At 42.4% G+C, this 21,803-nt stretch overlaps 2 protein-coding genes across 4 annotated transcripts in view; one reads left to right on the top strand and one right to left on the bottom strand.

Moving 5' to 3' along the window:
- The window catches only part of map3k19 (mitogen-activated protein kinase kinase kinase 19), a 28,401-nt gene extending 15,424 nt beyond the window's left edge, over nucleotides 1-12,977 (top strand). The window contains exons 5-18 of the mRNA XM_071472617.1: nucleotides 656-816; nucleotides 1,079-1,194; nucleotides 2,611-2,792; nucleotides 4,067-4,127; nucleotides 5,057-5,144; nucleotides 5,876-6,001; nucleotides 6,211-6,365; nucleotides 6,607-6,641; nucleotides 6,772-9,090; nucleotides 9,895-9,999; nucleotides 10,288-10,526; nucleotides 10,676-10,928; nucleotides 11,070-11,278; nucleotides 11,496-12,977. Coding sequence (XP_071328718.1) covers nucleotides 656-816; nucleotides 1,079-1,194; nucleotides 2,611-2,792; nucleotides 4,067-4,127; nucleotides 5,057-5,144; nucleotides 5,876-6,001; nucleotides 6,211-6,365; nucleotides 6,607-6,641; nucleotides 6,772-9,090; nucleotides 9,895-9,999; nucleotides 10,288-10,526; nucleotides 10,676-10,928; nucleotides 11,070-11,278; nucleotides 11,496-11,628 — 4,182 coding nt within the window. The 3' untranslated portion in view covers nucleotides 11,629-12,977. The remainder of the gene's footprint in view (nucleotides 1-655; nucleotides 817-1,078; nucleotides 1,195-2,610; nucleotides 2,793-4,066; nucleotides 4,128-5,056; nucleotides 5,145-5,875; nucleotides 6,002-6,210; nucleotides 6,366-6,606; nucleotides 6,642-6,771; nucleotides 9,091-9,894; nucleotides 10,000-10,287; nucleotides 10,527-10,675; nucleotides 10,929-11,069; nucleotides 11,279-11,495) is intronic.
- ccnt2a (cyclin T2a) lies at nucleotides 12,349-21,559 on the bottom strand. 3 transcript variants are annotated; one of them, XM_071472619.1, is made up of 10 exons: nucleotides 21,345-21,558; nucleotides 20,609-20,690; nucleotides 20,329-20,457; nucleotides 19,946-20,006; nucleotides 19,263-19,325; nucleotides 18,442-18,487; nucleotides 16,034-16,197; nucleotides 15,793-15,863; nucleotides 14,318-15,641; nucleotides 12,349-14,156 (listed from the first exon to the last, which is right to left on the bottom strand). In XM_071472619.1, the coding sequence occupies exons 1-10, from the start codon at nucleotides 21,500-21,502 to the stop codon at nucleotides 14,083-14,085; spliced, it is 2,172 nt and encodes a 723-aa protein (XP_071328720.1). In that variant the 5' UTR covers nucleotides 21,503-21,558; the 3' UTR covers nucleotides 12,349-14,082. The 3 variants fall into 3 exon arrangements, 2 of the variants coding, with proteins under 2 accessions (XP_071328720.1, XP_071328719.1); XR_011687181.1 differs by having other exon boundaries at nucleotides 12,586-14,156; nucleotides 18,044-18,487; nucleotides 21,345-21,559; XM_071472618.1 differs by having other exon boundaries at nucleotides 12,586-15,641; nucleotides 21,345-21,559.
- Nucleotides 21,560-21,803: the final 244 nt, after the last annotated feature.

Raw genomic sequence — 21,803 nt, 5'->3', positions numbered from 1 at the left:
GTTAGAGGATTTCCCAGATGAGCAAAGACAACAGAGGGAAACAACAAAGTTTTCCTATTACAAAAACACAACTGGGTATTCTGTTTCTGTTCATGAGTAATGTGTGGATGCTTTCACGGAGGCTGGATCCTTGACTAAAAATATTCACCAACCTCTAAAACAAACAAACAAAAAAAAACTATTTAATAATGTAATGTAATAATAAACTTCATGAGACGGTTGGTTGGACATGAAAACACATGAATCATAATCAGCCCCGGTCAAAAAACAGGCTGATCTATTTTGTTGTGTCCTCGTGTGACTTTGTGTAATTGGAAATGTGACAGTTATTATCACATGCTTCAGATTAAACAAAAAACTTGTTCCAGTGAAATCATATTCTTCTACCAGAGCAGTTCTGTCTGAACAATATTAAACTGAATCTCCAAGCTGCTGCGTTTCAGGCTGAATGTGTGTAAAGAGTTTTTTGAAATAAGATAAACTTTATCATTTCAGAATTTGAATGGACACAGACCACAGTGTCTTTACATCAAGCTTCAGGAGATCTAAGATGACTAATGTGTATGTTTGTGATTTCGGCACTTTGCTCCATCCTGGTGCTATAGTGTCCCTTGTATGTTTCATGTGTGTGTCTGTGTGTGTCTGTGTGTGTCAGGCTCAGGAGGACAGGATGGATGTGAACGTTCCGAATGGCGACGGCGTGACAGCCGTGATGCTCGCTGTCAGGGACGTTGACCTGTTTGAGAGCGTAGCCACACCTCTGCCGTGGGACCACCGACCTGTGGAGGTGGTTAAGGAACTGCTACGACTCTCAGCGTAAGAAAACACTCTGACATGTAGGAAACATACAGACAAGCAAATGCAAACACACAAACTTTTCTTTAGCAGTCGCCAGCTGTTTGTTTTTTCTTTATCAAAGAAACTTGCATCTTGAATTGAAACGCTTTAATTCTACTTTGTGCCCCAAAGAGGTTTGAGGTGGCCTGAGCAAAGACTGACACACCAATAAGGAAATGAACTGTCTATGCAAATGCAACACAAAACACCCTGTCTACATCTGTCTTTACTTCCTGATCAGTGATCTGCAGGTACGAGACCACAGCGGCTGCTCTGCACTTCACTACGCTGCCAACATCAACAGCCCCCTGAAGGAGGAGATCATTCATATGATGGTCGAGGCCCTAAGTCACACAGGTACACACACACACACACACACACACACACACACTCAAACAGAGGAAAAATGCATCCATTAGCATGATTTAGAAGGGTGTCAGCTGTAGAGATGGACCCACAGAGAGTGATAACCGAACTCTGCAGTTATTCTGAGCTCTGTGACACATTCACCTGTCAGATCATTGTTTGGCCCTTATGGCAGCTTTAATGTCATGGTTCAGTCTCACCGCTCTCAGAGAGTCGTTTTCAGCCACAGAGGGCCAAATATTTCCCTCAGGAGTGAGTGGACACTAAAACAGTTTAATGGAGAGTGTGCCTAAAACACAACCTCAAATGTGTAAGTAGGTAACTAATGCACATAGTTTTAAATTGACAATGATGTGAACTTTTTCTTCTACTAATGCTGCTTTAAAATTCTGACCTGAATTCCAGCAGTGCATGTGATTGGCCATGGAGAAATAAGGATTATGCTGCTGTTTGTACATTCTCATGTTCAACAATTATTCTAATCTGATTAGAATAATACAGGTAACAAAAGTTTCTGTGAGACGAAAAGGGGCCTACACAGAATCACATACAACACGTAACCTGGAAAAATAAAACACAGAAACTGACAAAAAGAACATAAAACTCTTTAATTAAAGAAAACGTAATAAAAACAACTTTTTATTTACTAATTGATAGCTTGACACATGCAGCCTTACTTAAGTTAGTTCAGTTAGTTTTCCTGTTGATTGTCTTTTGTATCATCACGTCTTCATTACATGGACCTAAATGGAGGTGATGTCAAACACTTGCTCACTTCTTCATGTTATTTGACTCCTGATTCATTGATCAGTCACTTACATAACTGAGTGTTTAATGCAAAATATGCATGTAGCATATGTGCACCTCTAAATAAAAACCCTCCTCCCGTTTATAATCCTCCTATTTACGATTGTGTGTAAGCACATACACATTCTTTGTCTCTCTCTCACAGACACATACACACAAACAGCATACCACGTCCATTCATAATCCTGTTTTTCTGAGTAAAACCTCTGCAGTTGCGCTCAAAGCCTGCGCTTATGTGGGAAAGTGTAAGAAGGGCTTGCTTGTGTATGTGTGAGTGACCAGGCTGCTAAGAGGCTTCATGAGTGTGTGAATCAGTTTGTATCGAGGATGGCGACACAGAATCATGGCGACACAGAGAGGATGGATGAGTAGAGATGGAATAAACCGACATTAACAGGTAACAGAAGTTCTTTTTAGCCTTTTTTTTACTGCTTCTAATCCCCCATCTTGTGTAAACAGGACCAGGTGCAGGGGTGTGGACACAGAGAGTTTCTGCTCTGGTCATGACTGTCTCAATGAGGAGAAACACGGTTTGATTTCTCCCTCTCTGGGTGTCAGCAGAAACCATAAAGTTTTAAAATGATTTCTGTTCTTCTTCAGATGCTGGCCCTGTGTCCCCCCTGGTCCCTGATACATTCTCATGCCAGGATCTGGACTCAGACTTCGAGGACTCTGACATAGAGCTGGACAGTGAGAGTCTTTATCCTGATCAGTCGACAGCAACCTCCCCTACGCAGACACACACCCATCAACACGGCTTTCTGCTGTACAGCCACACCGGGGTAAGTGATGAATGTCAAACTACTACAGAGGAAAATACTGAAAATGTCATTTTATATCAAGATATCAAGGCTCCTGTCCTGCAGAGAGGTTGTTTGTATCAGTAACTGATTGAACTGTCAGATTTTACATTCTGCAACTAAATCAAATGACAGCAACAAAACCTTTATGACTCACTTTTAATGGAGACTAGTGTGAAATGTATGGAAATTATTATAAAATGGAAATCATGATAATAAAAATATTAAAATAACAATATTATAAAATAAATAATAATAATAATAATTATTATTATTATTATTATATATTCACTTAAACAATTTGACTATTGATTTTTTTTTTTTTTCAAACCTACCTGTATGATACACTCACAGACCACACTGCACTTAAACATCCACAGGACCTGACAAACAGGGTGTGTGTTGTGTTGAAGCGGGTGTGTATGAGTGCACACTGTTGCTCTCAAGTAGCCACAGTTAACAAACACACAGGCAGACTGGCAGCGAGTGGTCACCCAAAAGACAAACATGTGGAAGCAGTAATTGGCTGTTTAGATAAGTGAGTGTGTATTTATGTGTGTGGGGGAGGGGTGCTCTGTGTAGCTGACACTTCGCTGCCATGCTAACATATTCTGGGTGTTCTGATAGGAGGAAACAAGCAGGGCAGATGGTGAGCAGGAAGGGGAGAGCAGGTGGTTTTCAGGGAAAAGCTGCGGTACGTTGTACAGTATGTATCTCAGAGACCCGATGACACACTCAGCTGTAGTGTACGTGTTACATGCACAGTGGTAAAACCACCAACAATAAACTTTATACCAAGAGTTTACTTAGAATAAATCAAAACCAAATCATTAAAATTAAGTGTCTTCCAAACCACCAATAGAGACACATCTAAACCTAAAGCTCCATCACTGCAGCTGTGACTGAGCCAGTTGCTGCTCTTAACATAATCAATGAAATCTAACAGTTGAATCAATCAGTGCCTCTCGTGTCATAGCAGTGCTGGGTTTTTTCTAATATCTCCTCGCCCTGCAGCTTTTTAAAAGCATTCACTGAATAAATGAGAACAGAGGAAATTAAAATATTCAATAAAAGATTAAATAAGGGCATAATTTACTCCAACTTGGAAATATAAAAACGTAACTTTGTTCATTTTTGTTTCTTTAATTAAAGAAAAAATCACAGCCCTTCTCATCTTGCATCTACTACTGCAGTGCTTCTACCAGCTTCAGTCTTTTAAGACTCAGACACAAATCACTCACTTTTGTTCTTCCCAGGAAGTGCTGGAGTCTCCAGGGTGCCCGCCTCTATCTGACCATCATAAAGATCTCAGCCAAGGTAAGAGCTCCTCCACTGACTCCTGTGGTTTTAGTGGTTTTAATGAACCAGGGTGGGAACTATTAATGTATGAAACTGGAGTGAACTTATTTTTTCTTTGTGGGCTTGTTAGAGGAGAGCAGCTGTTCTCAGTCCTACAGGGCTAAAGAGAAAACACAACGAGGTGATACGAGCATCTCTGATGTCAGTTAACTACTTTAAAAAGATCACATCTTTAAAAATTGTTTTTGACCTTTTCAAGTGACAAATGCGCAGCATCATCCCACATAGGCCTTCAGATCAAATCACCTTCTACAGGGGGGGCAGTGAGGGAGGCGTGACCGGATGGGAGGGGTTCCAGCTGAGAGGTCTCTTACCTCAGCCACAGAGGCATGGTTGAGTCAGAGAGAGAGAGTGCCACAAGGAGAAATAGACATGTCCAGAATCCAGACAGCAGAGACAGAATAAGGGTGTGATCATTAGGTCTTACCCAGGTGTGGAGGGACACAGAAATTAACAGAGACAGGAGTTATCTGATCCAGTCTGTAAGCGTGAGCTCGAAATGGGAGCAGAGGCGACCGACGGGCTCAGAGACAGGTAATACTGGTGTTTCATCTATGATGAGTATGAATTTACTGTATATGAACACTGTGTTTTGGAGAGTATATTCTGTGTGAGCAGGAGCTGATGTACTCCAAAGACTAGATGTAAGTTTGTTCTCACTCGTGTGAAATGTGGCTTTGAAATATAGAAAAACACCAAGTGTGCAACCTGATAGATGAAAACCTTGTTCATTAACATATAAGAGGCCGCAGCCTATAAAACTGTCAGGCCAGAAAGATGGTGTGTGTGACTGAGTTTCAAATTAGTGCTTTAACTTTTAACACTGTGAGAATACAATAGACTTGGGATTGGTGGGTGTAACTGTGTGGGTCTGTGTGTGTCTGCAGCAGATAAGGGGATCCCCCTCTGTTTCCAAAACGCCATGGAAACCCTGAGAGACATCAGACAAGCCTACCAGGACGCAGGGAGAAGCAGGTGGGCTGGATAACATCTCACAATCTCTCTCTCTCTCACACACACACACACACACACACACACCCTCATGCACTCTTTTTAAATGTATATAAGCTGTAAAGAAGCATCATTTACAAGCTGTTGGTTCTGAGCTGAGAGTACTGACACATGTAAACACATCAACATCTGTTCGTACGTAACCACAAACACAAACAAACACTTCATGCGTGTGCAGTTAACAGTCCATCCCCCCAACACACAGCCTCTTGTATACACAGTACACTCTCCCCGGGCTGCAGTCAACAACAGCCTCTCGCTTTTACACCAACAGTAGAAGAGTGTCCTCTCCGGTTACACTCGCAGACCTGTACGCAGGCACCTGTCGCTGTGTCCAGAGGACAACCTGTTCTGCCCAAACAGGTTAGAAACACAGAGATGGGGGGGGGGGAGAGGGCTTTGGTGAATCAGCCCATTGTCTGTAATGTGGAGCTCTCAGCACTGAAACAAGTCCAAGCTCTCCAAGAAGAATAAAGGTCTTTGAGCTGCTCTCTAATTTCATGGCAACAGCTTCCAGTAATAGAGAGAGATGGGAGGAAAATGAAGTTTTTTGCATTATGTTCAGTTTAGCACAGAGAAACAAAGAAACTCAAAGGCATTTGTAATTTTCTTAAAATAATATTGTTAATGACAATTTCTCAGTTGACCCCTAACTATACAGTGACAACTATATAACTCTCCTGTGTTTTCCTCAGCAGAGGAGGTTTGTCTCTGCCCGGCCTGAGCGACAGCAGCAGGCGCTGGGGCCACGCTGACGCTGCTCCCTCGTGTGGCTTGCTGAGTACAAGGACCCCCTGCGTCCCTGTAACCCCTAGACGCAGGTACACACTGTAGCTGGACAATAAATAAGACCATTCAAAAGCAGAAAGCCAGTTCATTACCCTGCTTGTCACCACCACATATAAAGCAATAGACTGTCTTTATGTCTTGACCTATGACTCACCCTGACATTATGTGTACAGAAAATGCATTACATCTGTGACAACACACAAAATCCTTAAACCCTTATTCTGATACTTGTCCCTTACAGGCAGAGGACAAGAAGTGTGGTTGCGGCGTGCCCGTCCACCCCAGGCCTGCTGTCTGTGGCTGAGCCCAGCCAGCTCAGCCAATCAGCCCCCAGTGTCATGGAACCACTTCTGTGTTCAAACACCATGATGCAGGCCAGGGCACACATCCAGACCCGTATGTGTATACACAGAAAATCATGGTTATTCATTTTTATGAATTAGAGTTGTAGTTCAGTTCCAACTTTTATGTCATGAATATTCAAAAAGACACAGTGTTTTGTATCATGTAAATGTAAAACGATCTTGGTATGAATATTGAATAATGGCATAATTTATTTAAGTGAGTGAGTATCTGAGTTTGCTGATGATACTTGTTTGTGTATTATTTTAATCTAGAATTTTGTCCCTTTTTGCAGGACTGGGTTCACAAGATACTGTAAATGAACAAAAGGTGAGTTTCAACCAAAAATAATCTTACATCAGCTTCACCCATTCGCCTAACATTACTGACAATACAATAATTTGTCTTACCTTGCCAGTCACATCCACAGAATTACCATCAATGTCCTTACTCTTTGCAGTTCTCACAGGCTCTTTTACCGGCTCTGCATCCCCGAACACCTAAACTGTTGGCACCTCTGAACACCAGGCCCAGAGACAATGCAGCTCTGCCAGCGCTAAAGCACCGTGTTCCCCTGAAGCCCATCAGCCGGAGCCCGCTTTGCTCCAGGACCCAGCTGAGGAGAGAGAGGTTGTCCTGGGGCAGCCAACGCATTGGCCCTCCGACTACTACTAAGGGTGGCAGTGAGGAGAGTGGGTCCAGCAGCACCAGCAGCAGCCAGAGCTCCATCGATCTGGAGGATGATGAGAGGGATATAGAGGAGAGAGCTTCAGATGTCGGCAATCTGAAGTTCACTGGAGACAGGTTGTTACAGCACTCGAAGGATGTTGAGTCTACTGAGGCTGATTTGGTTGAGGAGACAAGGCAGCATTTTAAAGTTCAGTCAAGGATCAGTCAGATTCCACCAATCCACAGATCAGCACAGAGCCTGTACAAAGAGCCTATCTATCATGAGAGTGATCTTCTCAGCACTGAAAAAGCTGAAAACTCTCACTGTGAAGGGAGAGCCACCAATGTGAATTATACAAAAGAGGCTGTTGGCAATCAAATCTTCTCAAAATGTAACTATGCAAAACAAAGGGACACTATGAACCAAGTTAAAGACACTGTGAACAATGAAATGCCTGTCACATCAGAGTCTAAGGAGAAGAACCATGTGGGCCGGACAGACATTATCCAGGTAATTATATTTGATATGAATGACCAAGAGGATGCTATTGCGTGCTCTGAAGGGAACAACAGAAATGAACTGTGGCAACAGACAGAAGAGACAATGAAGGATTCCTGTGACCAAGATACCCAGGTAGATAACCCAACCTTTCCCACTGCTGAGGATGCAAAGGTAAATGCCAGCACTGCTGTGGGGAAAATTCAGCTCTTTACTGCAGCTGTAAACTTTCCACTGTCAGATGTGGATCCCAAGAGAGATAAGAAGATGTTGAAAGCTTTAAACACTACCCAGAACAAGGAGAGAAGAACCAGTATGAACTGTGAAATAAGAGCAAATAGTCAAACTAAAAAATCAAACTCCCTCAACCTACTAGCACATAAAGACCATAGCATCCTAAGTAGGAATAAGTCTAAAAGCAATCTGAAGTACACCTTACTTTCCACACAAGTCAAAGATAAAACCAGGAAAAGCCCTGAGCTAATTATTAGTGGAGAGGCCACCGTCTGCAGTAAAGTAAAATCAAAGCCTAAATCAGTAAAGGGTGCTCATTGTAGCACTACTGACACCCCATCGCCACGAAAGAAGGTTGTTGATCACCCACAGAGCAAAAGAGCAAATCCAGACAAGTCGAACAACAGCAGACCTCAACCACCAGGGAGGGAGCTGAAGAGTGCACGGCAGTTGAAGAGACTCAGTGTAGCAGGGACACCAAGGTCTAAATCTGCTGTGGACTTCATTACCTACAAAGACATGTTTCAGCAGATACAGAGCGGGGACGAAGGACCAGCCATCTATGAGATGTTTGCTGGCCCAGTCTATGATAACCTTAGGGTTTCCAGCTCCTGTGAGAAAACAAAGGACAGACAAGTAAAGTCTGCGCCGTCTAGGAAGATGCAACAGCCCCACAAAGTCAAACAAAGACCCTTGAAACACCCTCAGTGTAAGGTGAGGAGAAGCCAAGGGGAGAGCATGGTGGTTTCAGCTAAAAGCAAAGCAAGACTTGGGTCCTCTAGGGCAAAACCTCACCTCACACCTCCATCAAGGAAAGACACTTATACTACAGACAATATGCCTAAACCAGAGGCAGAGTTAGTTCTCTCTAAGCATGGTCACAATAGTGCTCAAGAAAAGGCTGAAAATCATATGTTATCTACTATAGAGGAGGCTCTTTCTAGATATGGTTCTGAGACATTCAAATCTGATGACAAAACCCTGACCACGCCAACAACTACACCTCGTGCTAAAGATTATAGTCGCATGCCCATGAATACGCAAGACGTCCTTGGGAATTCATCAACAGGTGACCTAAACAGACCAGTTCCTGAGCCTGTGTCACCTCAAAGCTCCCAACAGCCAAAGATCAACACATGGGCATCCTCCAGCAGCAGCAGCAGCCACACCATTATGTCACCAGTTTACCAGAAGTTTCTGGATGAAGTGGGAGATGGGCCGCTCACAGATGACCTACTGCAATGTCTGGCTGAAGAGCTGATCTCACTGGACGAGAGGGATGTGTCCATAGGCCCATGTCCCGAAAACCTGGAATCGAGCACCAAGGAGTCCAAGAGAGAAGAAGATCCTGTATCAGGAACAAATATGTTTCCCAAGGTAAAGTTGTTGGTTAACATCATGGTTGGAAGAAACAAAACTGACGAAAGACAAACATTGTCAGTGTTACAATAAAAAATGTCCATTATTAAGAGTTATTTGTAACTGTGCATATGAAGACATTTTGAGTCTCTACTCATTCAATCCTGTTCTTTCATAACTCCACACATTTAGAGACTGTACCAAAATTATTAGGGCAGGTAGGACAGGCTGATACTCTTGGGAGAACAGGGAAGGTCATCTATTTTTCTCCTTTTCTAAATATATATTTTGTTTCAGCCTTTCTCTCCAATAAAGGTAGTTAAATATCAAAAAGACAACTTTGATAATAACACACTACAAAACTTACTTGGACATGAATATGGGATTTATGCTTTATGTGAAGTGTTTTCAAACAACTGTTTGGTTGGTGGGAAATCCTCCTACCTCTATTGAAGTGTAGTGCACAGATGAACACCTGAGCTAGTTTCCCACTCAGTGGATGATATTCCTAAACGTGGCTATGCAGGGCCTTACTTTTTTACCAACTGAAATGTAAGGTTCAGCCTCCTTCACCATGCCAATAATTTTCACAGTTTAAAATCTGTTAAAAATGGTCTAAATATTTTCAGTAAACCAATACAACACCTTGACCCTGAAAAACCCAAATTCTTCTTATTATCATTACCCTAATCCCAAATAAAGCCTCAAACACCAATTTGTTTTTTTGAACAAATGCAAGTTCATGAATGATTTGATAATCCAATGTGGAATGTGAATTGGTCAATTTCTTTGCTAAGCTTCATCCTGTGTATTTTACTGCAGGTTATTTCAACAGACAGTGCAGCTCTGCTTGGCTCTGGGGTGACTGTTGATGACACCATCACATGGACAAGGGGTGAGGTGCTCGGCAGGGGAGCCTATGGGACAGTAAGTCTGCTAGCAATGTAAAGAACACATTCAAGAATAAGAAAAAAGGTCTCAGTATACTGTGTCCTTTGATTACAAGTTATCTTATGTCTCTTGACATAAGTCCTTCTATTTGAGGCTTAAGAATATGAAGATTCACCTCCTGTGTCATTATTCCCAACCTAAAAAGTGTTATCTCCTCATACAATCCTGCACTGTGGATTAATCCAACACAAATACCCAAATCATCTACAGCGGCAGGCCCACATGCTGAACTAACTCTGGCTAACACTGCTGCCTTCTCACCAGGTGTACTGCGGCCTGACCAGCCAGGGCCAGCTGATAGCTGTGAAGCAGGTCAGTCTGGACACCTCTGACCCCGACGCTGCAAAGAGGGAGTACAGTCGTCTGCAGGGGGAAGTGGAACTGCTTAAAACCCTGAGACACGCCAACATCGTGGGCTTCCTGGGGACCTCGCTTTATCACCATGTGGTTTCCATCTTCATGGAGTACATCCCAGGAGGATCCATCGCTAGCATTCTTCACAGGTTAGGCTGATTGGAAATAACTTACCATTTGACGTACCTGTTGAAACACTGAGCTGATCTGGGAAAGCCCCGTTTGTGAAAAGACATGAGGCCAGGACCTTATAATAAATGATCTTTACTAATACCATGAATACAAATTGTCCCCTCAGGTTTGGTCCTCTGCCAGAACGAGTGCTGGCTCTGTACACCCATCAGATCCTGGAAGGGGTGGCCTACCTCCACCTGAACAGGGTGATTCATCGTGACTTGAAGGGAAACAATGTCATGCTGATGCCCACCGGCGTCATTAAGCTCATCGACTTTGGCTGCGCACGACGTCTCAGCTGCCTGAACTACACCGGAAGCAACAGCGGAGACCTGCTTAAGTCTGTCCATGGGACACCTTACTGGATGGCACCAGAGGTAGATTCGGAGCTCTTTTAGGTGGTCTCGTCATCTGTGAGGATGACTCTTTTTGAACTGCTTAAGCTCTTCTTGTTTCTGTTGTCTACTAAGGTTAAAATTCGACTACTCTCACATTTTGTCATCTCTTCCCCCTCTTAGGTTATCAATGAGACGGGATATGGCAGGAAGTCAGATATATGGAGTGTAGGTTGCACCGTGTTTGAGATGGCCACAGGGAAACCACCTCTTGCACACATGGACAAGATGGCTGCTCTCTTCTACATTGGAGCTCAAAGAGGGTTGATGCCCTCCTTACCAGACGGGTTCTCAGATAATGCCAAGGATTTTGTAAAAATCTGCTTGACAAGGTGAGACCATGTGTCTTCTTTTGTTGAATGCATGGAAAATTCCTTCCATAATATCACTTCCCCTTTAAAATTATGCCTTATTTATATTGGGAAAAATGGATTTGCCAACAGTGTGAATCTGATTGAGTTGGAAACAAAATTCTGTGCATATTTTTCCTATTTAAATAAATGTTTGCGAATGAATTCCCTCATTTTCAATTGTTTCTCTCCACTCCAGTGACCAGAGACTACGGCCATCTGCAGACCAGCTGCTGAAGCATTCATTCATCCCCCAGACTAACACTGGAGGAAACTCTTGGGAAACACAGAAAAAGAACTGCTGTGGTCACCCACAGGGACGGTGTGGTTAACGAGGAGTTGCGCTAAAACAGAATATTTCTGAATTCAAGGGGACATTTATTGATGTAATATAAATTGGTGCATGAAAACACAAAGTATTCTTTTGTGAGCCTTTGAGGACTAACATCTACCCCCCGTGATGCAGCAGTACTGTCAGTGTTTGGGAACATGGACACTACAATACTGAGTATATGGAGAGTGAAAAAAAAATGTAGTTATAAATTCTCGCGCTGAATTTTCAATGGAACTATACAAGAAGCACTTTTGTAGATGTAACTTGGTACATTAATAGAAGCTATGAAATGTCAAGAGATAGGTGCCACACTTTTGTTACTGTGTATTTTCTATAGCATTCTTAAAAATGTGCCAATCTTATACATATAATTTCACATTTATACAGTGCAACTCTAGATCTCCAGTCCAGTATGAAATATTTAGGTTTTGATAGCATCTAATCCATATTGCAACACATATATTAGCTAATTTTCATAACCTTCATGTTTCAGTCCTGAGAATGTGAACCACCACTTCCTGTTAGCTTTCCTCTTGTGAGTTAGAGGAATCAGTGTATAAAAATGTGCTTAAAAGACATGCCACAGGTAAGAACTTTTCATTACTATAAACTACTGTGCAGGCATGTCTCCTCAAATTCAATCCACAAATCAGTAGGCTTTAGAGTCTAGCAACATGCATATACAGTATGTGTAAAAAATCGACAGCAACAACCACAATTTATCCTGTCAGGATAGTGGCAACTTTGAAGTTTATTTGTAATACTGAAATGAAAAGAAAAAAAAGATGTAAAGAGTGGCTTATGCTTATTTGTCCACAACTGCTATTGTTCTGTGTGCCCAACTGTAAAATCCCTCATGGGGGTACAAACAATCCAGCCTCAGGCTTAATAGGTATTTTGCAGACTCTAGAAATGAATGAGTAACCCAGTCAAGAACAGAGGGGTCTGGGTCATGTCAAGATTTTAGAACAATAGAGTTTAATGTATGAAACTAATGTATAGACGTTTCTGGACAGTTACATGGCTGTAAATATAAATTCAACCAATTGGATGAGGACGTCGGTGACAAAAACTATCAAGTTTGTCCACGTTGCAGATACTTATGGTTTCCAACACATGCAGCAGGTCATGTTGCATATGGCCAGTAGGTCACTGTTCTGGCAACTGTTGCTGGAATGGAAAGAGACAAATGATTTTTCTTCTCCTGAATAGTACCCTGCTAATGATTGATTGAATAATACACGTATCCCTTTTATGGGCTGACATCTAAAGGGCTACAGCTTCATGTTATGAAATTACGTCTGATGCACTTCAAATAAAAAGGGTTATGTAAACTTTGATAGCAAACTACTACTGTCCTTGTCAGTTTTTTTCTTTTTGAGGCAAAACCTTTGGCATCCAGCTTAAGGTCTACTTAGAGGTCCAAAAAATAATTTTTGGTACAAATTGCATCGCTCTGATGTGATTAGTAGGTTGTATGTGCCTGTGTTGAGGGCATCAACAGACATTTCCTGTGATGGAAAAAGCACAGAACAGCACCCTCTGTAGGAAGGCTGTAAGAAGCACACACTACTGGAATGCTGCAATCATTCACCCAATGATGCCCAAACCGTAGATCAACAAAATAAAAGTCTTTTATAGGTATTATAGTTATCTTGTTATACTTACAAGCAGCTCCAAACCTGAGTAGTCATGGTATAGCTTTTTTTTTTCTTTAAACATACAAAAACGTATGTACATTTATCTCCACTTCCTGTAAACAGCAAGTAAGTGCTCTCCTTTTAAATCCCTTTGATGATTGAAACATGCAAATCATACACACAGTACTTAAGTATAAAAAGAAATCAAGACAAGAAAGTAATTGAGGAGATGAAACTTTACACCTAAAAAAAAAAACTGCATCCATCAACAGTACTAAATGGAATGCCAGCAAACATAACTTGAACTCATCTCCTGTTTTCCACTGGCTTCCTCCATACAACTGCAGAAATGTGATTCAATTAAATTATTTATAGTACTTGTAATACTTTTGTTTCCCCATATGGAGATCTTAAATGTAAGGAAGGCATTCCCTCCCGATGGAAACACACACTCGACCCCTCCCCACCACACGCCCGCCCACCCACCTTTCCACATTCCTAGACCCATTTGAGGAGGAAGGAGAACCAAGCAGCAATTCTACACGAACAGAAAAACAGGTCTGAGCATCGCAGCCCAGAGATGTGACAGTCAGGAAGCATTATTTCTCATCTGTCTAGTCTCTCAGAAACTGAGAAGTCCAACAATACTTTTCATTTTTTTTGGAGATAAGTTTTTCTGCCTTTCAGTAAAGGGTTTATCATCACATAAAGAGTTATTTTTCTAGGGCACTTGACAAGGAGGTGAGCATAGTCTTCAAAGTCTCAACTGTGGGTAGTTTGATGCCATTTCCATGTGCTGCAGAGTGGTGGATTCAGTGTCTCTGCTCTCCCACTTCGTGTGGCGATTCACTTGGAGGAGGGTACTGCTGAGAGGTCCGCAGCCCACCTGGGTGTGACAGGAGGGAGGAGGAGAAACAAGAATAAGGAAGAGGAGGAGGAGGAGGAGGAGGGAGGGAGGTTAGCCAAAGAGCTGCAAGCCAGATGAGACACACTGCAGTACAGGAGAGGAGCAAAGGGGAGAAAAGGGGGAAGAAAAAGATGAAGTACCTGCAGCACCAGTGCCACCCTTGGAGATTTTGCTCACTTTGGAGCAAGAAGTGGAGGATGAGGAGGGAGGGTGGTGGTTGTGGCTGACCTCTGGGTACGCCCTCTTGCGTGATGTGGATGAGGACAAAGAGGTGGATCCGGGAGGAGCGAGCGCCATCCCTTCCATGCTGACCAGTCCTGGGGTACCCCGTAGCAGGCCTCCCCCGCCCTCGGGACCTCCTCGCCCGTTGCCGCTGTGTGTGTGAGGGTGACTGTGCTTGTGATGGCGATGGAGGTTGTGCTCCGCTCCACGATGTTTCTCCTTGTTCACCAGCGGGCTGGAATGTTTACTCTTGTTGTTGGTGGTCGCCATGCCTTCATCTGATGAGCTGTGGCACTCTGATGATGAAACTTTTATCTTCATCTTAAGCTCGTCTTTGCTGGGTTGTCCACTTTTATCCAGCTGGGAGGGGCCGCCAGACCCAGGAACAGCCAGGCGGAGTTTCAGCAAGCTTTTGTCCCGTTTGTCACTGTGATGACGTCTGTCTTGCCCTGAAGTTGAGGAGGATGGGATTCTTACTTTCATAGGGGAGGCAGTGCTGCCGCCACCACCACCACCACCACCACCACCATGGGACGTTTGGTGGGGCTGTGAATGTTTTCTATGGTCTACTTGGCTCATAGATGATGGTGCATAGGTAGAAGAGGAAGACGACATTTCACAATCCATTAAACCTCCATGCTGCTCCTGCCGGCGTTTCTGCCCAGAGACAGCCAGCTCTGCAGCATGTTTCTCCCTGTATTTGTCCAGAGACAGCTTCTGAGCTGGAGAAGGTTGTGGTGGAGGAGGCTGAACTGGTGGAGGGAATGCAGGCTGAGGTGGTGGCTGATGCTTGCCCACTCCACCCCCACCAGCTCCTTTTTGTTCCTGTTTGACAGGGTTCAAGTCTATTGTTTTCTCAGTCCTGTATATAGATGAATGCTGAAGCAATGAGGAAGTGGCGGTCTGCAAGGACAGTGTCTGCTCTTGGAGAGGGATGCTGAGGGGTTCCTGTTTTAAACTGGTGGTAGGGTACCCTGCTTGGCTCTGTTTGCCCTGGGGCCACTCGCTGTGGCTAGCAGGATTGTATGTGCCAGCCATGGTGTCCAGAGTCAGGGGTGCACTTCCAGACTGGCCAGGCATGGGCATGGTGAAGGCGGGGCCTGCTTTGGAAAAGGTTGGATTGGAGGAGGAGACTCCAGTAAGTGAGGCATCACCTTGGTCTTGGAGCATGGACGGCCCAGCAAAGGAGTTATCCATCAACTGGTTACCCTCAGTCTTGGGCTTTTTGGCAGCTTGTGTTGCCTAGAGGAAACAGAGTTATGAGACTATGTGGAGTTTATCTTTAGTTAGCATTGAGCTCTCTGACAGGGATTCAAGGGGTACGAACTGCCTTTTGGCATGCAAGCTTCACTGGTATTAAAAGACAACACATATGTGCAGCAATATGTCCTACCCTCCAGTTACGTATCCTCTTTAACCGGCTGGGCGTCTTCTCCAGAATCTGCAGAAACTCATGGGTCAACTCTGCAAGTACAAGATGCGAATGTTGTTCGCTGCTAAACTTACATAGTACAACCATATGCTGTGGGAAACACTACTATACTAAATGTAGCAAGATATAATACATTGCTGCAAGTTACATTTATTCAATGTAATAAATTATGGCAAAGCAAAACACATGTATTACATCTCACCATCAAGCAGCTCGAGAGTGACAGAGCTGTCCACATACTCCCACCAGTGTTTCCCGTCAGTGGAAACTGGGATCTCCCAGTTAGACCACTTACATGCCAGGTGGATGCACACACAGGCGATCACCGTGGGCTTGTACTGGAGGCAGAAGGTAGTGAGGTGTAGACTGTATAGTGTGTGAGGGTATGCGGAAGTGATGAGTGTGTGCAGTGTGTGTAAGACAGTGAATATTTCACATATGTGAGGGTATGGGAGTGAGTTAGTTCAGGCCAGGTGTGGTCAGGATTGGTTCCACATGTGGAGAAAAGAGAGAAAAAACACAAGAGGGAGCAGACAGCTTTAATTTACCAGTGGCATTGGTTGCAAAAGACAGGCTATAATTAGATTGTGTTCATACATTAAACTTTGACAGTGTAAGAGCTTCTCACGCCAAACCCTGGTAACAATATAGGTAACATCTCATAACATTTTATCTAATGTAATGTAAAAAGCATGTATGTCCCAGTGTGCTTTAAAGTAAGAAGTGGATTGTGTCACGAGACAATGACTTATGTTTTCAGGAACTTAGCTGGTTTAAATGTTGGAACATCAAAACAAGTGGGGGAAGTTAGCGGGGGGCCACATGTAGTAGCTTGGTGTAGTCCACCCATTGTGAACCACACTGAACCCTGAGGCCACCCATGTGACAGTTGCATAATTGTACAGTGAACTGACAAGGGGCTGCTTCTACAGCCCTCTGTGTACGGGTTTCTTTTTCTTTGAACTGTGTTACAAGGGATAAATCTAGTGGGTCCTCCAAACCTACAAGTACAATTTAGCAGCAGAGCTGCCAGTGTTAGGGGCACACCGAAGTCGAAGCTCTCAACACTGAAAGGCTTTCTAAATTAAATATCATAGCTAACTGACCTTTAACTCATACAACAATGGAATTGCAAGAGCGAAGAGTAATTATTATTAGTAATTAATTAAAGTATAGATCATACTTAGACAGTTCAACATATTTATATCACAGTCAAAATAAAAAACAGAAATAGACAAGTGGCTACCATCCAAGTATTGAAAGCTAAAATATAGACACAAGCTGCTACTAAACATTTAAAACTCCTTAAGGTTTTGGTTCTTTGCCATCAAGTTCACTTTTGGTGAACCAGATAAATCAGTTAATCAACTTAAGCTTTAAGCCCGTTTTTTGGGGTTGAAAGTTGGTTCTCCACAATCATTTCAGAAAGTTAAAAGCCATGAACATGATACTGCAGTCTCGATGAAAGAAAGATTCTCAAGGAAAACTCAAGCTAGATTCAACAGTATGAGCAGCTATAACGTCACATTGCTGCATTCTGTTAAAAGCTGGATGGTAACCTTGTGCATTGAGACAAGTACAATGTCTGGAGTCTGGTCTGCCAGACTGCAGTGGCCTTAAACAAAGCTATTCCCACTATTCAGCTTTCAAATATTGAGGATGTGAGTCTTCATAACTAAACTGAAATCAATCAATTCGTAAGAAAACTGAGCTACTTTAACAACAGTCAATAGGTTAGAGGTTTCACTCTTAAAAAGTGTCAAAACCTCCAACAACATTCACAGCCAGCATCCAGACATTGTCAACTGATTTGGAGTAGTTGAAAACAAAGTTAATTACATTAACAGCAGTTCCTTTCCACCACTCCCTACTTTAACCAAACCCTTTAAGGACCCAGTTTTCCTACTAAAAGAAATGTCAAGAAAGACATTTTGTCCTCACTTAATAATTCATAATCACCAAATGCTTTTTGAGGTATACGAGAGATATTTGTTGGCTTTGTTACACGCATGACATATTTTGCAGGTCCTTAATGGGTCACGATTAGGTTTTTCTTGGCACATCTTTTACATAAACTACATGTAATAAACAATGGTGTAGAGCAAGAAAAGAGACAAGCAAATATTGCAAAAGTTGTAAATATCTGAGAAGATGCATTTTGAACAAATGGATATGAAAAAGAAAATTTCAAAAATGAATTTGCGGTACTTACCGGAAAGACCTCTACGAGAAATGTTTACATCTGTGAAATCTTTAGCTGCTATTCAGGCTACCAAAGTGTCTTTCTCTTTTAGAATTATGCACTTTTTCGCAACCGAACAAACATGTGGGTTTCAAGCGCACCACTACACTTCACATCTTGCATTCAACCCATCTGTGCCAACACATGGTCCCTTGTACAATACACCGCACTGCGACTGGGGCCGGTAACGCTACAAGCCACCCTGTCCCGCTTCCTTCGAACAAGGGAGGGGAGCTGAGGGGGAGGAGGCAAGCGTCCCAACAACCACCAGTGCAAGTAGGGCCCGTTGGACACTGAAAGGGTACCCTGCATTACAGGAAGCTATGGTGTGCAGTCAAAGTGCAACAAAGGAGGGGCAGGATAACAACCTGTTGGTAGCCATGAAATAGGAAGTCTGTGCCAGATCCTTGCTTGCTGTAAGAGACAAACACAAGAAGAGAGAGATAGGGAAGGGAAAAAATGATTACCATTTATGCAAGGCAAAGCAATTTCTTATCATTAGGACAGAACTGAATGTTTGCCTTTTTTTAGTTAATTTTCATTGCACCGATTAAGCCAAGACCAAGACTGAAAACAACATGTGGCACAAACTGTAGCTACATTTTGGAATTTTTCAGAAAGCTTGATGATTTTTCTGGATTAAGTGTGCAGGGAAAGCTGGGAGATGATTCAGTATTAACAATGAACTGCTTTCAGTGTTACTGTGTCATGATCAAATTATGTTATCATTTTACAAATATTCAGTTTGGAAAATTAAGCACTCCATGCACATTAAAAATTAAAAGACAAGTAATTGAAGGCTTTGTTAAACAGTGGAACAAAGTTTAAAGACCTAATTGATCAATTTATATGTGATTTTGTATACATATTTAAAATATGTAAAAACTATCAACTATCACTATCTATTCTCTTTAAGTTTCTGCTAACGTCATAGGGGAACTGAAACAGCAAACCCCTATATTAAATCACTAAAATCCAGTCTTTGACTTGGCCCAAAAAGTGTCAGTAAAAGTTGCTGTTTATATGCTATGTCATACAATAAACTCAAAAAGTCATCAAATGAAAGAAGAACAAGGCGTGTGGTTATGTAACCATTAAATCAGCAAGGTTTTCACCCCCCTCCCCACCCATATCTGAGGTGGGACAAACAAGACCAGAGGGCACAAAGAGCAAAGAAGGAAGCCTCTACCTCGCACTAGCTGGGAACATTTCACCACATCAGTGTGTGGGTGATCAATAGTAATTTCAAAGCCTGGAACAAAATACATGACAGGTGAGTTCAACACAAACACAGTTGGGAGGTGACATGTCATTTTATAATTAAATAAACAAATCTTGCACTTAATTTAGCCGTTATCAATTCAGATTCTATTTGGCATCTATAGCATTTACATGTGACATGTAAATAGTTGAATTTGATGGTCAATTTATTCACATACGCTACAATTAACTCAACCAACTTGGCTCTGACCACTGTCACTCTGAATGACGTTTCACAGTATCAAATGTAATCAATAAGCGAACAAAAATGGTTGTGGCCGTAAAATAAAATGTTGCACAGCAGTGAAATAAAGACAGAATTAGTCAAAAAATCCCGTAAAAACTCCTTAAAGCCTTATAGATAGCCAAGTTCATGGCTGTCAGCATTGAGAGAATGACATGTCACCTTTACATGATGTACTGAAAATACGTATTTGACATGATACCCATACAGTAGCTGATAAAACATTGCAATAAACAGGCTGTGATGAATAAAATCAGTGATCAATAGCACTACTCCCTTACTGATAACAATAAGCCAATGATAATGATTATGATAAACAAAAGTGCTCTCTCTCGCTCAAGTCATCCACTCCAGTCACCACTACTTACCCAGGGTCTGCAGCACTATGGATTCAAGTATCACCAGCTCTTGAGCTTGCTGGAGGTATGCCTGAAGTTTGATAGACAGTCATTACAACACAATTGTAATGAGTCTATTAATCTATCCCTCTAACAACTGATGTCAAATGGCCAAAACTCCAAACAGAGAGGCTCATTTTACTATTAATGTAAGTCTTGTTAGGTGCAGGTTTTGCACACCAACAACAGGCCAGATGTGCAAAAATAAGACCCTTTGTACAGGGCAAGGGAATGTGGCACAGCCAGTTATACTGTACACAGGGAAACCATGACCACTGAGAGAACTGGAAAGACAGATGTGGAGAGGGAAAAAAACATTCAACCATACAATATACAGAGCTGCCCGAACTTACATTACTTTTTGTGTCTAGAGGTGGTTCTTGGGGATTTAGGCAAGCATGTGCAACTTTGATCACATGTTCGAGTTTCCGGGGTTGCTCTTCCACTTTTGCAGCCAAGAATAAGGTGGTTGGAGATATTATCTGTATAAAAGCATCAAGACATTTAAATCCAAATCCAAACTACCTAAAGGATGTCATTTCTGCCACAGTCTACAGTTACAGGTCTAGCTGACCTGTAACCTTACATACGAGGTTAGAGGTCAACGGTAGTAATACGAAACAGAATACTTACATTTCTATGGAATTTGGTGAAGGAATGGTGCATATAAAATCTATGCATGTAAACAATAGCTGTATTTATTGTTAATTGGGAGCTGGAAGGTGGGGTCAAGGAAATTCTGGGAAATTATTGACCTAATTTATGAACAATTTAGCTACATGCTATTCTGTCAAATTAAGACACACATCAATTGGCGACTTATTAACACTAGACAACTATCTTAGATGAGTAAAGAAAACTGAACAGCTGAGCCGACGACACTGTAGCAGGTGACTTAGCCTTATGCTAGATATACTGGTGCTGCATCAAAGTAGCAAGAAAATAACACACACAAACTTTATCCGCCACTTCAATGGTCTAATGAAGCACACGGTTATTTGTTAAATAAAGCTATATCGGATCGAGGAGGCAAGAACCGGTGAATTTTGGTCGGCAAGTGATTAGCAACAGCTGCAAACTAACCTAACGGCCTATCAGACGTCAACCCTCAGCTAGCTACTTAGCGTGCTACATTAGCGCAGAGCTAATCGTGCAATCTTGACATCAAGATTTCATATGAAGATTTATTAGTAAAACAACATTTCAGCCAACGTCAAAACGAAACATAGAAATCCCAAAGCCTTCAAACTTCCTCCCTAACCTCAGCGGTCAGTTTAAACATTAGCTAACGCAATGGGCCCGCTCCAACGGTTAGCGCCATGACTACTTCCAGTCTGGTCGAGGAATAAGTTTGTTTACAAAAGGATACACATTGAGTCTCTGGCCCATATCTTGGACCAGATTCGCCGCTTGCTGTCGGTAGGAGAGCTCTCGGTCTGGTTCTACTCCACATCGTCGGGACGGCGTGGTTTCGAGCTGCTCCCGGGTGAAAAACCACTTCGACGAAGATCCCCGGCACGCCGCCATAGCTCTCCAACGTTCACTCGGGCATCGGTAGAGCGGATGTGACGTCAATGTCGCACAGGAAACAACGACTTCTTCGTTAGTTAGACCGTGGTGTGTGGATTTCGCTTCTACATGCTAACAGCAACAATATTAATGATTTAATTCATTAGACACCACAAAACTTAAGTAATATCATAATTGTATATATTCAGTAGGTGGGCAAAGAAAAAAAAAGAGATATAACTTTAGCAGCGGGGTATAGCCTCAAAAGTTCATCTTTTCTGCAAGAAAGTCCTCAACTGCATGCATGATATTATATCTA

This window comes from Trachinotus anak, unplaced genomic scaffold (assembly GCF_046630095.1).
Source record: "Trachinotus anak isolate AG129_WGS33_773 ecotype Australia unplaced genomic scaffold, CSIRO_AGI_Tana_v1 ptg000039l, whole genome shotgun sequence".
Lineage (NCBI taxonomy): Eukaryota > Metazoa > Chordata > Actinopteri > Carangiformes > Carangidae > Trachinotus > Trachinotus anak.
This window is presented reverse-complemented; position numbering and strand designations above follow the sequence as displayed.

Coding starts and splice junctions, on each gene's coding strand:
- ccnt2a (XM_071472618.1), bottom strand. CDS start 21,502: ATGGCGGCGTGCCGGGGATCTTCGTCGAAGTGGTTTTTCACCCGGGAG. Junction 16,198..18,441: donor TATTTCATGGCTACCAACAG/GTTGTTATCCTG, acceptor CACACTATACAG/TCTACACCTCACTACCTTCT. Junction 15,642..15,792: donor AGAGGATACGTAACTGGAGG/GTAGGACATATT, acceptor TGTTTCCTCTAG/GCAACACAAGCTGCCAAAAA.